Below are 13,357 nucleotides of genomic sequence, written 5' to 3' on the forward strand. Positions count from 1 at the left end.
GTTTTTGTTTTTGTTTTTACTTCTATATTTAGTGTCACAATAATTTTCTTAAAGCACATCTGAAAAGTTGCTCTGATTAAGTCTTTTTTTAATAAATTATAAATATTTACTCAGTCAAGACCTATAGGAGTCAGTTTTTAAATTACATGTTTTTTAAACTTCTACTAAAAAAACCTACTTTTAATTTTATGTCAATGAAAAAAGGTTTAATTTTTATTTTTTCCAAAAAGGATTTAGAAAATTTTAGACTAGATTAATTTTACTTCATAAAAGCATATGCAATAAGATTAAACCTTGGGGTAATTCTTCCAGATTATAAAAGCAATATTATGAAACAGGTGCCTTTTAGCTTCACATTTGTAACAGTGCTTTGGTTAAAATGTATTTTCTCCTAAAAAGTGATCTGCCTTTTTCTTATACAAAACTTGAGTCAAGTCATTGGTTTGCCTTTTTCCTAAAGAATATGATTGTCTAAAATACTGGCGAATAATTCACCAGAAAGTGATTTCATGTACAATTTATGAAGGGAGGGTAAGTACTTGATAGCTATAAATTACACAGAATAGATTTTATTGAGAGTATCATTTTCACCTAACACCCATGAGCTTATTTCTTTCACAAAATTGGCCCATTGATACAGCTTACATTTCTTTAGATAAGTTATGTAATTGTTTTGTAGCATATATTGAAGTATTAATTTAAGCAGAACTTTAGTTTTTAAATGATGGTACTTAAAATATACATGAATTGATTTGTATCTCATGGGTTAAGGTTTTCAAAGCAGTAATGGAGCTGTGTGTTAATATATAGCTTATAATTGAAATGGTACATATTTGTACATTTAAAGCATTTCAGTGTAAAATTTCTTAATTGGAATACTCTTTCCCTTGGCTAATTCATTAGTGAAAATATTTATTCCTCAAGTTAATGCTATATAGTATGAAGCAATTTTTACATAGTGTAAACTTGTTTATGATATTTTGATTTCACTTTAAAACTTTTATTTTGCTTCTTATACATATAGTTCGTACTCGATATAATAAGAAGTGCAGACACACATGATGTAAATACACATCAGCTGTCTGCTTTTACAAATGATCATTAAAATACCATGTCTTACTACTTTGACTCCAAATTATTGTCTTCCCGAACCCAAAAGTAATTTTCACAAGTACATTACACAACAGAACTTCATCTTCTGCTGGTTAGCAGCAGAGGATTTAAATCCATGCCGACAGTTCATTTGACAATGACCTTGAGGGGCTTTGCTTCTTGAAGAAGAAAGCAGAAGCTTGCGGTAAACAAAGTTCACTTCTGACAGATGGATTGAATGACAGAAAGGTTGCGAGTGCCAGAATAGCCCTGGCAGAGGAGGAAATGTTCAGTGGAATCCAACAGGAGAGGAGGTGTGAACAGGTGCAGGGTTGCTGACGGAAGGGGAACCAGATGGAAGGAGCCAGAGCCAGTTTATTTAAAGGAAAAGGCAGAAAACATTGAAAGGCTGTGCGATCAGTGGCTAAAAGTGTTCATAGAGGAAGGTAAAAATTCACAAAGCAAAACTGCACAGTGGGGTAGCTAACACTTAGCATAATGGTAGTAATTTGTGAGTTTAGTTTGGAAGTTGCAACTGAAATACATTCATCTTGGCGCTTGACACCATCAAGTATAGATATTTGAAAGTTGTTTATTTTTTTAAGTTTCTAAGCTTTTTTTATCCATCCATTAATTTAATTTTTTCCAGCCAGAAGCTCCGTTGTGATAATACTAAAATCGTGTCGTCAGCTAGGAAAAGAAAAAAAATTTAAAGTTGAAGATTAACATTCCATTCAAATTTATCTTGCGATGCCTCAGTTTTGTTCACATATGGGAAGCAAATGCACGCACTGTTGGGTGACATCTGTAATATCTAAGAAATTTGCAATGTTAAAATAGATGCCGTTGGTGCTTTTGTTGTTTTAAGTCTCTGTTCATTTTGTGAAGTCCGATTTGATTGTTTCGTTTGGGATAATACTCCCTGACAAAAAGATTTGCCTGCCATGATCTGCAGGTTAATTTCTGTTGCTGAGGTCGCCCTGATTTTCGCTGACTTTCAGTGACCTGCCTGCAGGCAGACACCTGCAAACTAAGTATCATTTACAATGGGAACAGTATATAGTGGGGCGAAGAAGGAGGACTTTCTTATTTTCTTAGACCTATAACTTTTTCTCTGCAAAATAAAATGTCTTTACTAATCATCTGGCTGGTCACATCATGCATGCTGTTTATGTGGGCTCTTGTCTACCCTCCTTGTCCTTGAAAAGCTTCCTGTGTTCCATTACTGATAAAGAGAGGCCAATAGAAGAGGAGCTGTTACAAAGCAATCACCAGGAAAAACAATGAAAATGCATAATTATTTGGGGATTTTTTAAAAATCTAGTAATTTATCCACAAGAGTATCTATACACTTCTCACAAAGATCAAATACTCAGAATAAATTTAATGAGCACTGTATCCCCATTCCCCATCAGATCAGACCAGCCTGGATCAAGTGGGTTACATTTGATTAGGGTGGAGTGCTTTGAGATATTCTGATTTTACAGAAAATGTCTGTGATCCACTTTTGTCAGTAAAGAGAAAAACCTGAAATTTGATTATCAGTTACAGATGTTTATTTATGCCTGTATTGCTTGTAGAGATCAACACTGTGGGTCACCTTTTTTAAAAGACTGGACCAGGGCTATACACAACTACACATTTGAAGGGAAAATAACGATTTCTTCTGACAGAAGGACATTGATAACCTGTTTGTTAAAATCAGCTCAAAATGTGCCTCCTTCCCCCAACTTATTAAGAAAATTTCAGCTAATAGATATTCTTATTAATGTGAAGTTTTACATAAAATTGATCGGCGCATACTTGCTTTAATTGTAGTGTACTGATTTTGCCATGTCTTCCATCACAGTTACTGAACACCCTTAATAATAATTCTACTAAAATGGTGCTGCTGTGTGAAATAATACCATAAAATTCACGCAAATTATGGGATTCAAACTGGAAGGTAGTAAAAAGAAACTGCAACAATTAGTGTCATCGTTTGATATTCATACTGCAAATTAAGTTGCAAGCTCTTTATAGGTAGAAGTAATAGCTTTCCAGAAACACGTATACTTAGTTGTGCCCAGCGTAGTATCTTACATCATAGGGGTCTTGAGTTTTTTTTTTTTTTTTGAATAAAAGGATGAAGGGCTGATTGCTGCTAACCAGGCAAACAGGCGTACATTCACCTTCATTGAGTGCATGCTCTACTCCAGCTATACTAGGTAGGCACTGTAAAATTTTTAAATGGAGAGAGCATGATCCTCCCTTATAGGTATCCTACAACTTAGTGGACAAGGTTTATGTAACTACTTTCTTCGTGTGTGTGTGTGTAAAGTCTAGAAAACAGTGTGTTTAGATTTCAAGCTTTCCTTAACTCAAGATCATCTTGAATGAATGAATTAATGAAACTGCCCATCCAGGCCAATACTCTTTATGTGAGAACTGAGGTGCAGAGGAGCTCAGTGACCTACCCAAGATCAACAGTTATTTAGCGGAAGCTAAAAGTAGAATCTTCATCTCCTTTCTTCTAGTCTTGTGCTTTCCTCTGCTTTCTACTTATTACTCCTTTGTATTGATAATTTGTAATTGTATATTGGTAATATGACTTGTCTGAATAAACCCATTAAATTTTTTCTGTAGAAATTTTGTACAATCCAATGCTGCAAGGGAAAATAATTTTCTTTTTGGACTTGCACAAATGGTTACTAGTTCTTTGAAACAAAAAAGCGAAGAGCTTAGCTTACAAACAGCAATTCCTACTCCTTGGAACATTCCTCTTGAGGGTTTTGGTAAAGATAGCTCCTCAGACACACTGCTTACTGCATGATGACCGCTTTATTCACATTGACTCAATCTCCATGCAACCCTTCCAAGTAGATTCTACCATAAGCCCCATTTTTCAGGTAAGAAAACTGAAGTAGCTGGAGGTTACTGCCATGACCAAGGTCACAGCGCCACCAAGTGGTAGAGTTGAGATTGGCGCCTAGGTAGGCAGTTAGACTCCATCATACTATTTGCCTCTGATGGTGGTAGGTGGTGTGAAAAAAATTCCTTTTGAAAAGTTGAATTAAATCAGTTTCTTGAGTCTAGGGCTTCTCAGAGCTATTAATATGCTAACACACATTATGAATCTTTTTAGAAAAGAATTTAGTTTTTACTGTTTTCCAAATTTGTCAGACTTAGGGAAACTTTTCTATTAAGTCTCCACATATCTCTCAGGAATCAGGTTTGGAGGAATACACAAAATCTAAATTATTTTGTGGTAGGACAAGTGAGAATTATTACATGGCCATTACTTGGGTTTTTATTTATCGGTGCCTCTGGAACTTCACTCCCTGTCCCCCACCCCCACCCCCACCCCACCCCCCACCTCCCACTTCACTTTCATTCAGGAAGACAGCAGGGAGGTGGGTAACTTTCACTTCAGACGTAGTCAGTGCTCTGAAATGGAAGTGACCATTGTGAGAACAGTTAGCTGCGCCAGAGCCACATTACAGTCCGTTTTTCCACATCGGCTGTTCCAACTTTGCCTTTATCAGCTAAGAGTTCTGGAAAGTAAGTGTGACAAGTAAATAACTAGGTGCCAGTCAGCTGATTGAATTTAGGCACCTGTCAAAGCTTGACTCTTCACATAACATTTTATAGGATTAAATATTATGGGTATAAATTCTTTTAGAGAATCTGATAGAGATTATTAGCACAGATTTAAAATATGAGAGACAGTAAGTCAGACTCTGTAATAGACTTTATTCTTTAACTCTCGGCATGCGGATACCCCTCTCTTCATGGTATAGCTTTTCTGATATTCTGAAGAAATTCAGCAACTCTAGAACTCAAGAAGTTGAGCACTTATCATGTGTTAATGTTTCTATCAATACATTTGGAGGTGCCTATAATTTATAAGTATTTCGGGTGAGATTTTTCCAGGAATATTGATCTTGTAATGATAAGGATGATTGGAATTGTGATTCTCAGAAGGGCTTACTTACGTGTGGTCCTGGCTTTCCCACTCATTCCCCTTTCTGGAGTCTCGAATTATATTTCTTCCAATAAATAAACTTCAGCCATGTTTGTAGAGGTTTGAAGCCATTCAGCAGCTTGTTTGTATTCCACAAAGTGCAGATAATGTTTTGCAATAAGTGGAAACGATGAAGGCAACAGATTAACTCACCAGGCAGTAGGATAGTTTATTGAACTGGCTGACAGATAGACTAACTAATATTCATGATAAACTTTGACACTGTTGGTTTCTGACTAGAAACAAATAAGGAATGAATGATATGAGGATGATTGCTGACGATCAGGAAAGAAATCTGTGGGAAGGGGAATCTCTTAGAAAATCTGCCTTTTCCCTTTCAACAATTGTAGAAAGACTATTAAGTGATAAAGATTTTCTAATTATATGCACATCAACTTATTAGGGATGTATAATCCATGTTCATAACTGGACATTTTTCTATAATTTGCCAGCTTGACTGTATGGACTAATTTTTAAGTATGCTTTATAATTTAATTTTAAATATGAATATGTATTTTTGGAGTTGACTCAATCCAAATCTGATTTACAAAAAAAAAAAAGAAAAAAGTTGTATTGCTTCGATTTGTGTAGTATGGTGACCACTTCAGCTTTAGCTAGTCTTAGTTTTCTATCAGAATTCTTTGTTTTTTCTTTCAAGGAAGAGTAACTGGCTGACTTAAATAAGAAATGTATCAAGATAAAAAAGTGTTATTTAATAGTTTTCTCTTTTTTATAAAAATTATGAGATTTTTATATCTTCATGAGGCATTTATAGTTCGCAGTGTCTGGCAGCGTAGTTATTCTGATTTGTGGAACATCAGAACTAAAAATGATGCTTTGCTATAGGGAAGGAGGGAAGAAGGAGTTATGCTCAAACCAGCGCCGTGGAGTAGAAATATAACGAGAGCCACAAAATGCAAACCACGTATTTAACGTAAAATCTTCAAAGAGGCACATTTAAAAAGGCAAAAAGAAACAGGTGAAATTAATTTTAATAGCATAGGTTATTTAACCCAATATATACAAGATAATATCATCTCAACATGTAATCAGTATAAATTAATTACACCTCTTTTACTGTCTTTTTTTCCTAATTCTTCACAGCAGCCCAGTCGGTAGTATTCTCACTTGCGGCCCATCTCACCTCAGTCTTGCCACGTTTCAAGTGTTCAGCAGCCCCGTATGGCCAGCGGCTGCAGCACCAGCCACTGACTGGCCCTTCTGTTCCTCAGTTTCCCTGGCTTTCCCACAATGCCCAGCGTAGATGCAGTCATGAATCCTAAAGTCTATTTCTACAATTATTGGAGCCACTCTATACAAACAAGAAAATCATGTCAGCTTTTTAAAGAATCTGAAGCGGGTAGCCAGGACTAACTTTGGCTCATGGCTCATTTTTCTTCTGAGGAGCTGTTACTTTGAGAGGAGGAGGAGGAGGTTAGAGAAAGCAGCCGAACAGTCAGCTATAGCCGCGGCCCATCACGATGCATTCTTCCATCTCTTCCTGCCCCACCTTTACCTTGCCGTATTCAGTGCTGTGGAAAGTAAGTTTGACAGATAATTAGATGCCAGCCCATTAGTTGAATTTGGACACCTTTCAGATGGTGGTCTGGGCTGGACATTTCTGGTTGCTTTATGTAGACTATCTCACATATTCTGATAATATCAGTTTATTAAATGATAAAATGAACCGTAGACTGAGGATCCACTCTGATGTCATGCCTAGGACGTGGTGGAGTCAGGGTTCAAATCTAGACTGTGTGTGTCCGAAGCCCAAGCCCACACCTCCCTCTGTGTAGTTTTTATCCATAAGTTTTAAATTCTTTCCTCAGGGTTCTTTGTCTTTGAGATAATTACATTGATTGTTACATTTTGAGTAGTCACCTCTTAGGAAGTAGTAAGGATGGCAGTAACAATGGCACTGATGAATATTTTTGAGCACTTGTGGTGTATCGGTGCTACACTAAGTGTATTTCACACACGACATCCTGGTAGTCCTATAAGGAGAGGTGCTGTTTCTAACCCCGTTTCACATTCGAGAAACTGAGTCATAGGGTAAGTGACTGGATTAGCGTACACGGCTGGTAAGAGGAGGTACTGGGATTCTGATGCCAAGTCGGGCTGACACCAGACTCTGTGTTCTTAACCCCCACTTTCTTGTGTACAAAGGAATAACCATCCCAGCCCTGCTGGCAATGGAGCTTATGTACTAAGGGATAAAGGCCAAAAGTACGACATTGTTTTTACATGTATTTTAGGATTTTAGTTGCTTATATTCCTTTTTCAGGGCACAAATTTCTCTGGTTTGGGTAGGCTCAGGACAGGCTAGCTGGTAGAGATGAGTTTGAATACAGACTTACAGTAAAGGTAAAAGCAGGCTTTCAGGAATTGGAAGGGCAGCTCTGCGGCTGTAGGAGTGACAAGGACGGTGGCTTAGAACCGCCTTGAGGAAGAAGCAAATCCAGCAAACACTTATGTTGCTGAAGCAGAGGAAGCAGTGAAGGATGTAGATAAGACTGGCGACAAGCAAGTGTTACAAGCCAGATAGAAATAACATTGTATCATAAAGTGACTAAAAGGAGGAATGTTTTGATGAGGAAAACGATCTAATTACTGTGACAAGAACAATGATTGTCTTTTTTAGAAGGGTGAGAATTGTACTGGAGTAAGAATCTGAAAACTTAGCCTCAGGTCAGTTTTTTCTCAAGTGCAGCACTTTTCAGCTCCAGAATTTTGTGGAACAATGGAAAGGTTACAGAGATCTCAATCAGGCTTCAAAAATGAACGAACTGTGTTTCTGTTATCAGGCCAAGGTCAGTCAGTAGATCACAATCCTAGTTTCTTTGTACAAAGATGCTGGATATTTGACCAAAGGCCACCAGTTCAGAACAATGAAAACCCTTCTATCTTCATTACAGCACTTCCCCACTTCCTCAGACTCAGACTTCTGGAAAATTCAGCCGTTTGACACACAGCCATGAACTGAGGTATAAATTAAGAAGTACCTTTAAGAAGCAAATAACTATCGCAAAGTCCTTGCACATTTCTGTGTAGAATCAATGGGACTATCCTGAGCATCACGTTTATATATTTAAAAAAAAAGTCAAAACATAACAAAACAGAAAACATGGCAGCAAATCATGGCAGAACAACCAATTAAAAAATTATGAGAAGCAGATCGGTGCTTGTGAATGCTTTCTGTTTCTTTCGAGTAGCATCTGAGTCCTTTCATACAGCAAACAGTATTGAGTGCCTGCTGTCTCCAGCCACTGTGTTAGACTCCTGAAGATACAACAGTGAGCAGCGATTCCTAAGAGCGTCCTAGCAGAGGGAGCAGCAGCAGCAAGCAGCCAACCTCATTTGAAAGCATAAGCCTCGATTATGAAGAGTTTGTTGTATTCGGTGTAGTTAAGGGAGCAGACACATAATTAGTATATTTTAGACATATTTCTACTGCATATACTGCATATAGTCAGATTTCTGTGGGTCTGATGCCTGGAAAATTATCTTTCGTGGAGCATCTCATCTCCCAACATTCCAGATAAATGAAGCATTACTCTGTTATGCTTGAGAAATAAGATATACAGTGAAATGTACTTAACAATGGTAATATAATAATAATAGCATATTTCTGAATCATTTTAATAGCCACAGAGTAAGCAGCTTGTTCCCCGTTTAATAATGGAACCTACAAATTAATTTCAAAAACATTTTTATAATAGAATAGAAATTCTTTTCAATCAGTTGTACTGTAATTTGACAATGACTCAGAGCCACTGACAGGTTACAGAAATGCCACTATAATACCTATATTGATCCTACTAATGTCTAATTTGCAGTTAGTCGTCAGAAGGATTAATTATTGGGAGTATGCAGACATGCTGATATTTTCAGGAAGGAAAGGCAAGGGTGGTCCAAAGTGATTAGTTTACACAGAAAAGTCAGAGATGGAAATATGAGTATTTTGACAATACGAAGGTGCAAAGGCAAAAATCCTGACCTCTTTATTAGATGCAATAGCATGTTTGTTCATCTTCTTTAGTCTTTAGAATTGGGCCCATGATGTTGTAAAATATAGTAAGGAGGGCCTGACATTCTCCCAGGAACTTTGATCCATGCAAGCACTTAACGCCTGTGAGACTCATGAGCTGCTTAAAAAAAATTTAAGGCTGAAAATTCTCAAGTGTGCCTTTGATGGCTGTTCGGTCTCAGGGTCTACCCGTGGTGGCTACTCTATCTAAGAAACGATTACAGAAATTGCTCTTGCTCTTGCTGTAGTAATAAGTGCTCTCGCTGCTTCTAATGTTGTCCCTTCCCCATCTGTTCCCCACGCCGCCGCCAGAGTGATCTTTCTAAAGCTCGGGTGTGATCACAACACTCCCCTGCTTAAAACCCTACATTGGCTCCCTATTTCCCTCGGGATGAAGTCCTTAAAAATAGCTTCATGTTCTGGCTCCTGCCTACATCTCCAGTCTCCTCTTTCTTCAGTCTCCCCTCCACCAACTGCTCACATCCACCCCACAGCACATGTATCCCACCCTCCGGTCGTGCCAGAGCTGTTTGCAGTTTTCCGAAGGCACCTAATTCTCTCTCCTTCCGGGGCCATTGCACACAGTGTCCACTTCACTTGAAACAGTATTCTTCTCATTCATTATATGGCTAATTACTACTCATTTTAAGCCTCTAATATTTTCAGCTTTCTGAAATCCTCCCTCAACAGTGTGTAACCAATCCCCTGCTCCTGTCCCATTGACTGTATGATAGCAGGAATTTGTTCCCACTTTAATATTTACCTTACTAATTTAGTTATTCTTTCTTGTCTGTTTTCTTCACTAGACCATGAACCCTTTGAAGGGATGGTCGTGGTCTACGTCTTTCATGCTTTGATGCATCTCCACCCTTTTGTGCCTGGCACACGGTAGGTGTTTTAAGTGTTTGTTGACTGGACGAGCAATAGCGTTGGACTAGACTCCTCATAGAAGTCGATGCCATGGGGTGGGAAGGACCCTGGACTTACTTCTAACTGTGTGGCGTCGGGCAAATATCTTAATTCTCTGAGTCAAACAAGGATATCCGTCTCCCTGCCTTATAGACCTGTTCTGAAGAACAGAGGGATCAGTGCATTTGAATGTGCTTTGCAACATAGAAATAACAGACATGTGAAAGACGATGAGATGGTAAGAGTCTGTGGTTTTGTCTTAAGTGACGTGAGTTGTGCAGAAGGTGTAGTAGAAGCAAGCACTAGCTAGTCAAGCACACCCTCCTTGGCTTTGAAGGTTAGCATTTTCAAATTATTTTGGAGATACTGTAAGAGAATATTTTGGAAGGGAGGATATTTTTAGGGAAGGTTCTGTTAATTACTTCTTTTCTTTTGTGTCTATGCCTTTGAAAGAATTTGACCTCCTTTGTTTCTGCTTCCTTTCTTAGAAGTGACTCATGCTCTGATCTGATAACTCATCTTTCAACATTGTACTTAAAATTTGGACATATTTTGCAGTGAAGAAAATAGAAATAATTTACTCTAGGAAATGTGTATGATGCCATGAAGTTTTTTCCATACTTGAGGAAGTAGGGGTTACTGAATCCTAGTCCTCTTGTATTTTCCTTTTCCCATTTGTTCCATGCATGTATTTCTACATTTGCTCAAATATGAGAACATAGTCCCCGTTAGTGGTAAACAAGTACAGGGCTTTTGGTTCTTCTCAAACGTGGAAGACCCCATAACGTGATTATTATTTTTATTTTGTTTATGTTGTCAATAGCAATAATAAAACAAAATTAAATTATTGGCTAGAATAGAGATTATCACATCCCATTCTCTTCTTCTGATCAGTAGACAGGAGGATCCGCAGGCCTGTAAGGACACTTAGTACCTTCTGTCTCTTAGCAGTCGTTCATTCATTCATTCATCAAATATTTGTTGGCCACGCAACTGTGTTCCACGCACCATTCCAGGCTGTTGGGATAAATCAGTGAGCAAAACGAAGGTGTCTCTTCTTCTGTCAGTTATGTCCCAAGTAAGATGTGCATGTGTTACCTTCCCTCAGAGTCTGTGGCCAGCTTGAAGCAGGAGATGTATTTCTGTGCTTTAGTGTTTTTGCTAAGTTCAGTCTTTGCTAAGTTCAGGATACAACCAGTTGATGGTGTCATTGTAGGAGGAAGTGATCCAATAACATATGAGACAAATGGGAAAGGAGAAGGAGAGCTAGCTTGGGGTTGGGCAGTCAAGATGGATAATATAGGTATTAAATCACACACACACACATGGGTAATTGAAATAAGACTCTGGTTATCCTTTATCTCATTTCTCTGCATCCCTGATAGAGTAAGATATTGAAGCATAGAGATTCATACTGTGGACTTTAGATTCAGGTGGGCCCAAATTTCCTGACTATGTCCCTTGGTAACTGAGGGACTTTGAACAAATTGTACAGCCTCTCTAGGCCTCAGTTTCCTCATTAATAAAGTAAGGAAAATAAGAGAACCTACCTCTTAGAGTTGTGTGAGATTAAATAGAATAATATATGTAAAGGTGAACATTCATAAGTAATAGGTTACTGAAATTATTGACCCTTTAAGGTAGGATTTTTTTTTCCTGCCCTATTTTCACGAAGAGCTCTTGGATTAAAAGAGTCAAGCTACTTGTTCGTGGTCACATAGGTAATAAGGAGGTAAATGCTATACTTTGACCTGCTAGCTCTGAGTTTTCTGTTGTGCTCCATTGGCTCTCAAGATACGGTTAAAAAAAAAAAAGTGTGGTTTTCACAGAACACAAAGAGAATCAAGAATCAAGTGAAAAATATGTGTATGCATTTTAAAACAAAACTGTACTTAAATATTTAATTCTAGTTACTCATAGATTTGCTTCCCACAGTGGATTGCCTGTTTTGAAAGTATGTTCTCTGTCTACTAAGTTTCAGAAAATGAGTATGTTAAAGATAATGGGTCCCAAGTTTCTCAATTTTGAGGAAGAATCTTACACTTACAGAAAGGGGGAAGATTAGGTTCTCTTTGTGTTGTTGGACTAGAATTAGAGACATCAGTTTGAGTGTGTGTGTATGTATTCATATAGAGACATATAGGCAAATATTCATATTCATATTCATATCTATCTGTTTATATGTTTGTTTATATACTGGCTCTGTCTGCTAAGGTGACCTAGAAGCAAAGACTTGTCAGTAGCAATGAGCACCAGCTAGTGACAGATCTTGGCTTCTAAATATCATTTTCCACTAAAAGGGACAAGAGCTCCTGGGGCAAATGCTGATTCCAAGACTGGTAAAGAAGAACACAAGATGAACCTGGAACATCTTGTGGGGATAGAATGTCAAGGGGTGCACAAGAATAATGGAGATATATCACACAGGAGCCAGCTTAAATGAGGCTCTCACCAGCCAAATTTATGATGAGTTGAACATAAAAATAAGTAATGATTATAATGGATTATAACCCAGTGAATAAAATACGAATCCATGACTCCACGCTGATAGCAGTAAATTAATACAGGGGAGAGAAAGGCAAGTTTTTTCTTACAGCACAATGTTAACTAATAAATAAGAAAGATAGAGTAGAAAAGCCATCACTGGATGTAAAACTAGTAGCTAAGAGTTGGATGAGGAAAAGGATAATTGCACGGTCTTAGCATCTCTAGCAAATTACCTATTAATTACAGAAAGAGAAATAGTAACATTACAGTAAAGAAGCCCAGGAGAGACCACCTAACCCGTGGTATGCTGAGGCTGGCTTGTACCAGCTCATGTAAGCTAATTGTGTGTACTTCTTCCCAGCTTTGTTCAGCAATGTCACTATGGTAGCTTAAAATCGGTCCTCGTGGAAGTATTTATGCTGAAAACTGGTAAACACTGCAAATGAGGGATGCCCCCAAACCAATTTTGAAACATTTTCAACACACCAATAACATCAACCCAGTGATCGAAGATAGTATTACCAAGATTGGGACAAGTGGACATTATGTGTCTTAATTCACATTAGCACCCCACACCTCCCTGTTGCTTCTTTCTGTAATTCCATCAAGAATGGCTCTCAACTAGTAATCGTGTTAAAAGTGGTGTCGTAAATTTTGTTACACCAATATGGTACTGTCACAAAGTTCTCTGTATTGTACTTAAAAGGGAGACACTTTTTAACCAAAAGGGTTGTGTCTACTGCTAGAACTTAAGTCTCCAGTAAAAAGGCGAATAGAAGCATGGCAGACAGGATTGGTGGCTCAAATTACTGCCACTACCAGGTCCTTGTCCTCAGGTT

General features: G+C 37.9%; 1 protein-coding gene across 17 annotated transcripts in view; it reads left to right on the forward strand.

Moving 5' to 3' along the window:
* Positions 1 to 13,357, forward strand: part of SDCCAG8 (SHH signaling and ciliogenesis regulator SDCCAG8) — a 184,761-nt gene that overhangs the window by 94,055 nt on the left and 77,349 nt on the right. For 10 of the 17 annotated variants that reach the window (XR_012063534.1, XR_012063535.1, XR_012063533.1 and 7 more), the window contains exons 14-15: positions 6,500 to 6,636; positions 9,929 to 10,010. The exons of 3 other annotated variants lie outside the window; for them this stretch is intronic. Coding sequence is in view for 9 of the 14 variants with exons in the window: in XM_072948581.1 (XP_072804682.1) it covers positions 6,500 to 6,636; positions 9,929 to 10,010 (219 nt within the window). In the remaining 5 variants the exon portion in view is untranslated. Of the gene's footprint in view, positions 1 to 6,499; positions 6,637 to 8,010; positions 8,080 to 9,928; positions 10,011 to 13,357 lie in introns of those variants that run through there. 4 more of the 17 variants (XR_012063536.1, XR_012063537.1, XM_072948576.1 and 1 more) reach the window with 4 other exon arrangements.

The sequence above is a fragment of the Vicugna pacos genome, chromosome 23 (genome assembly GCF_048564905.1).
Source record: "Vicugna pacos chromosome 23, VicPac4, whole genome shotgun sequence".
Classification (NCBI taxonomy): domain Eukaryota; kingdom Metazoa; phylum Chordata; class Mammalia; order Artiodactyla; family Camelidae; genus Vicugna; species Vicugna pacos.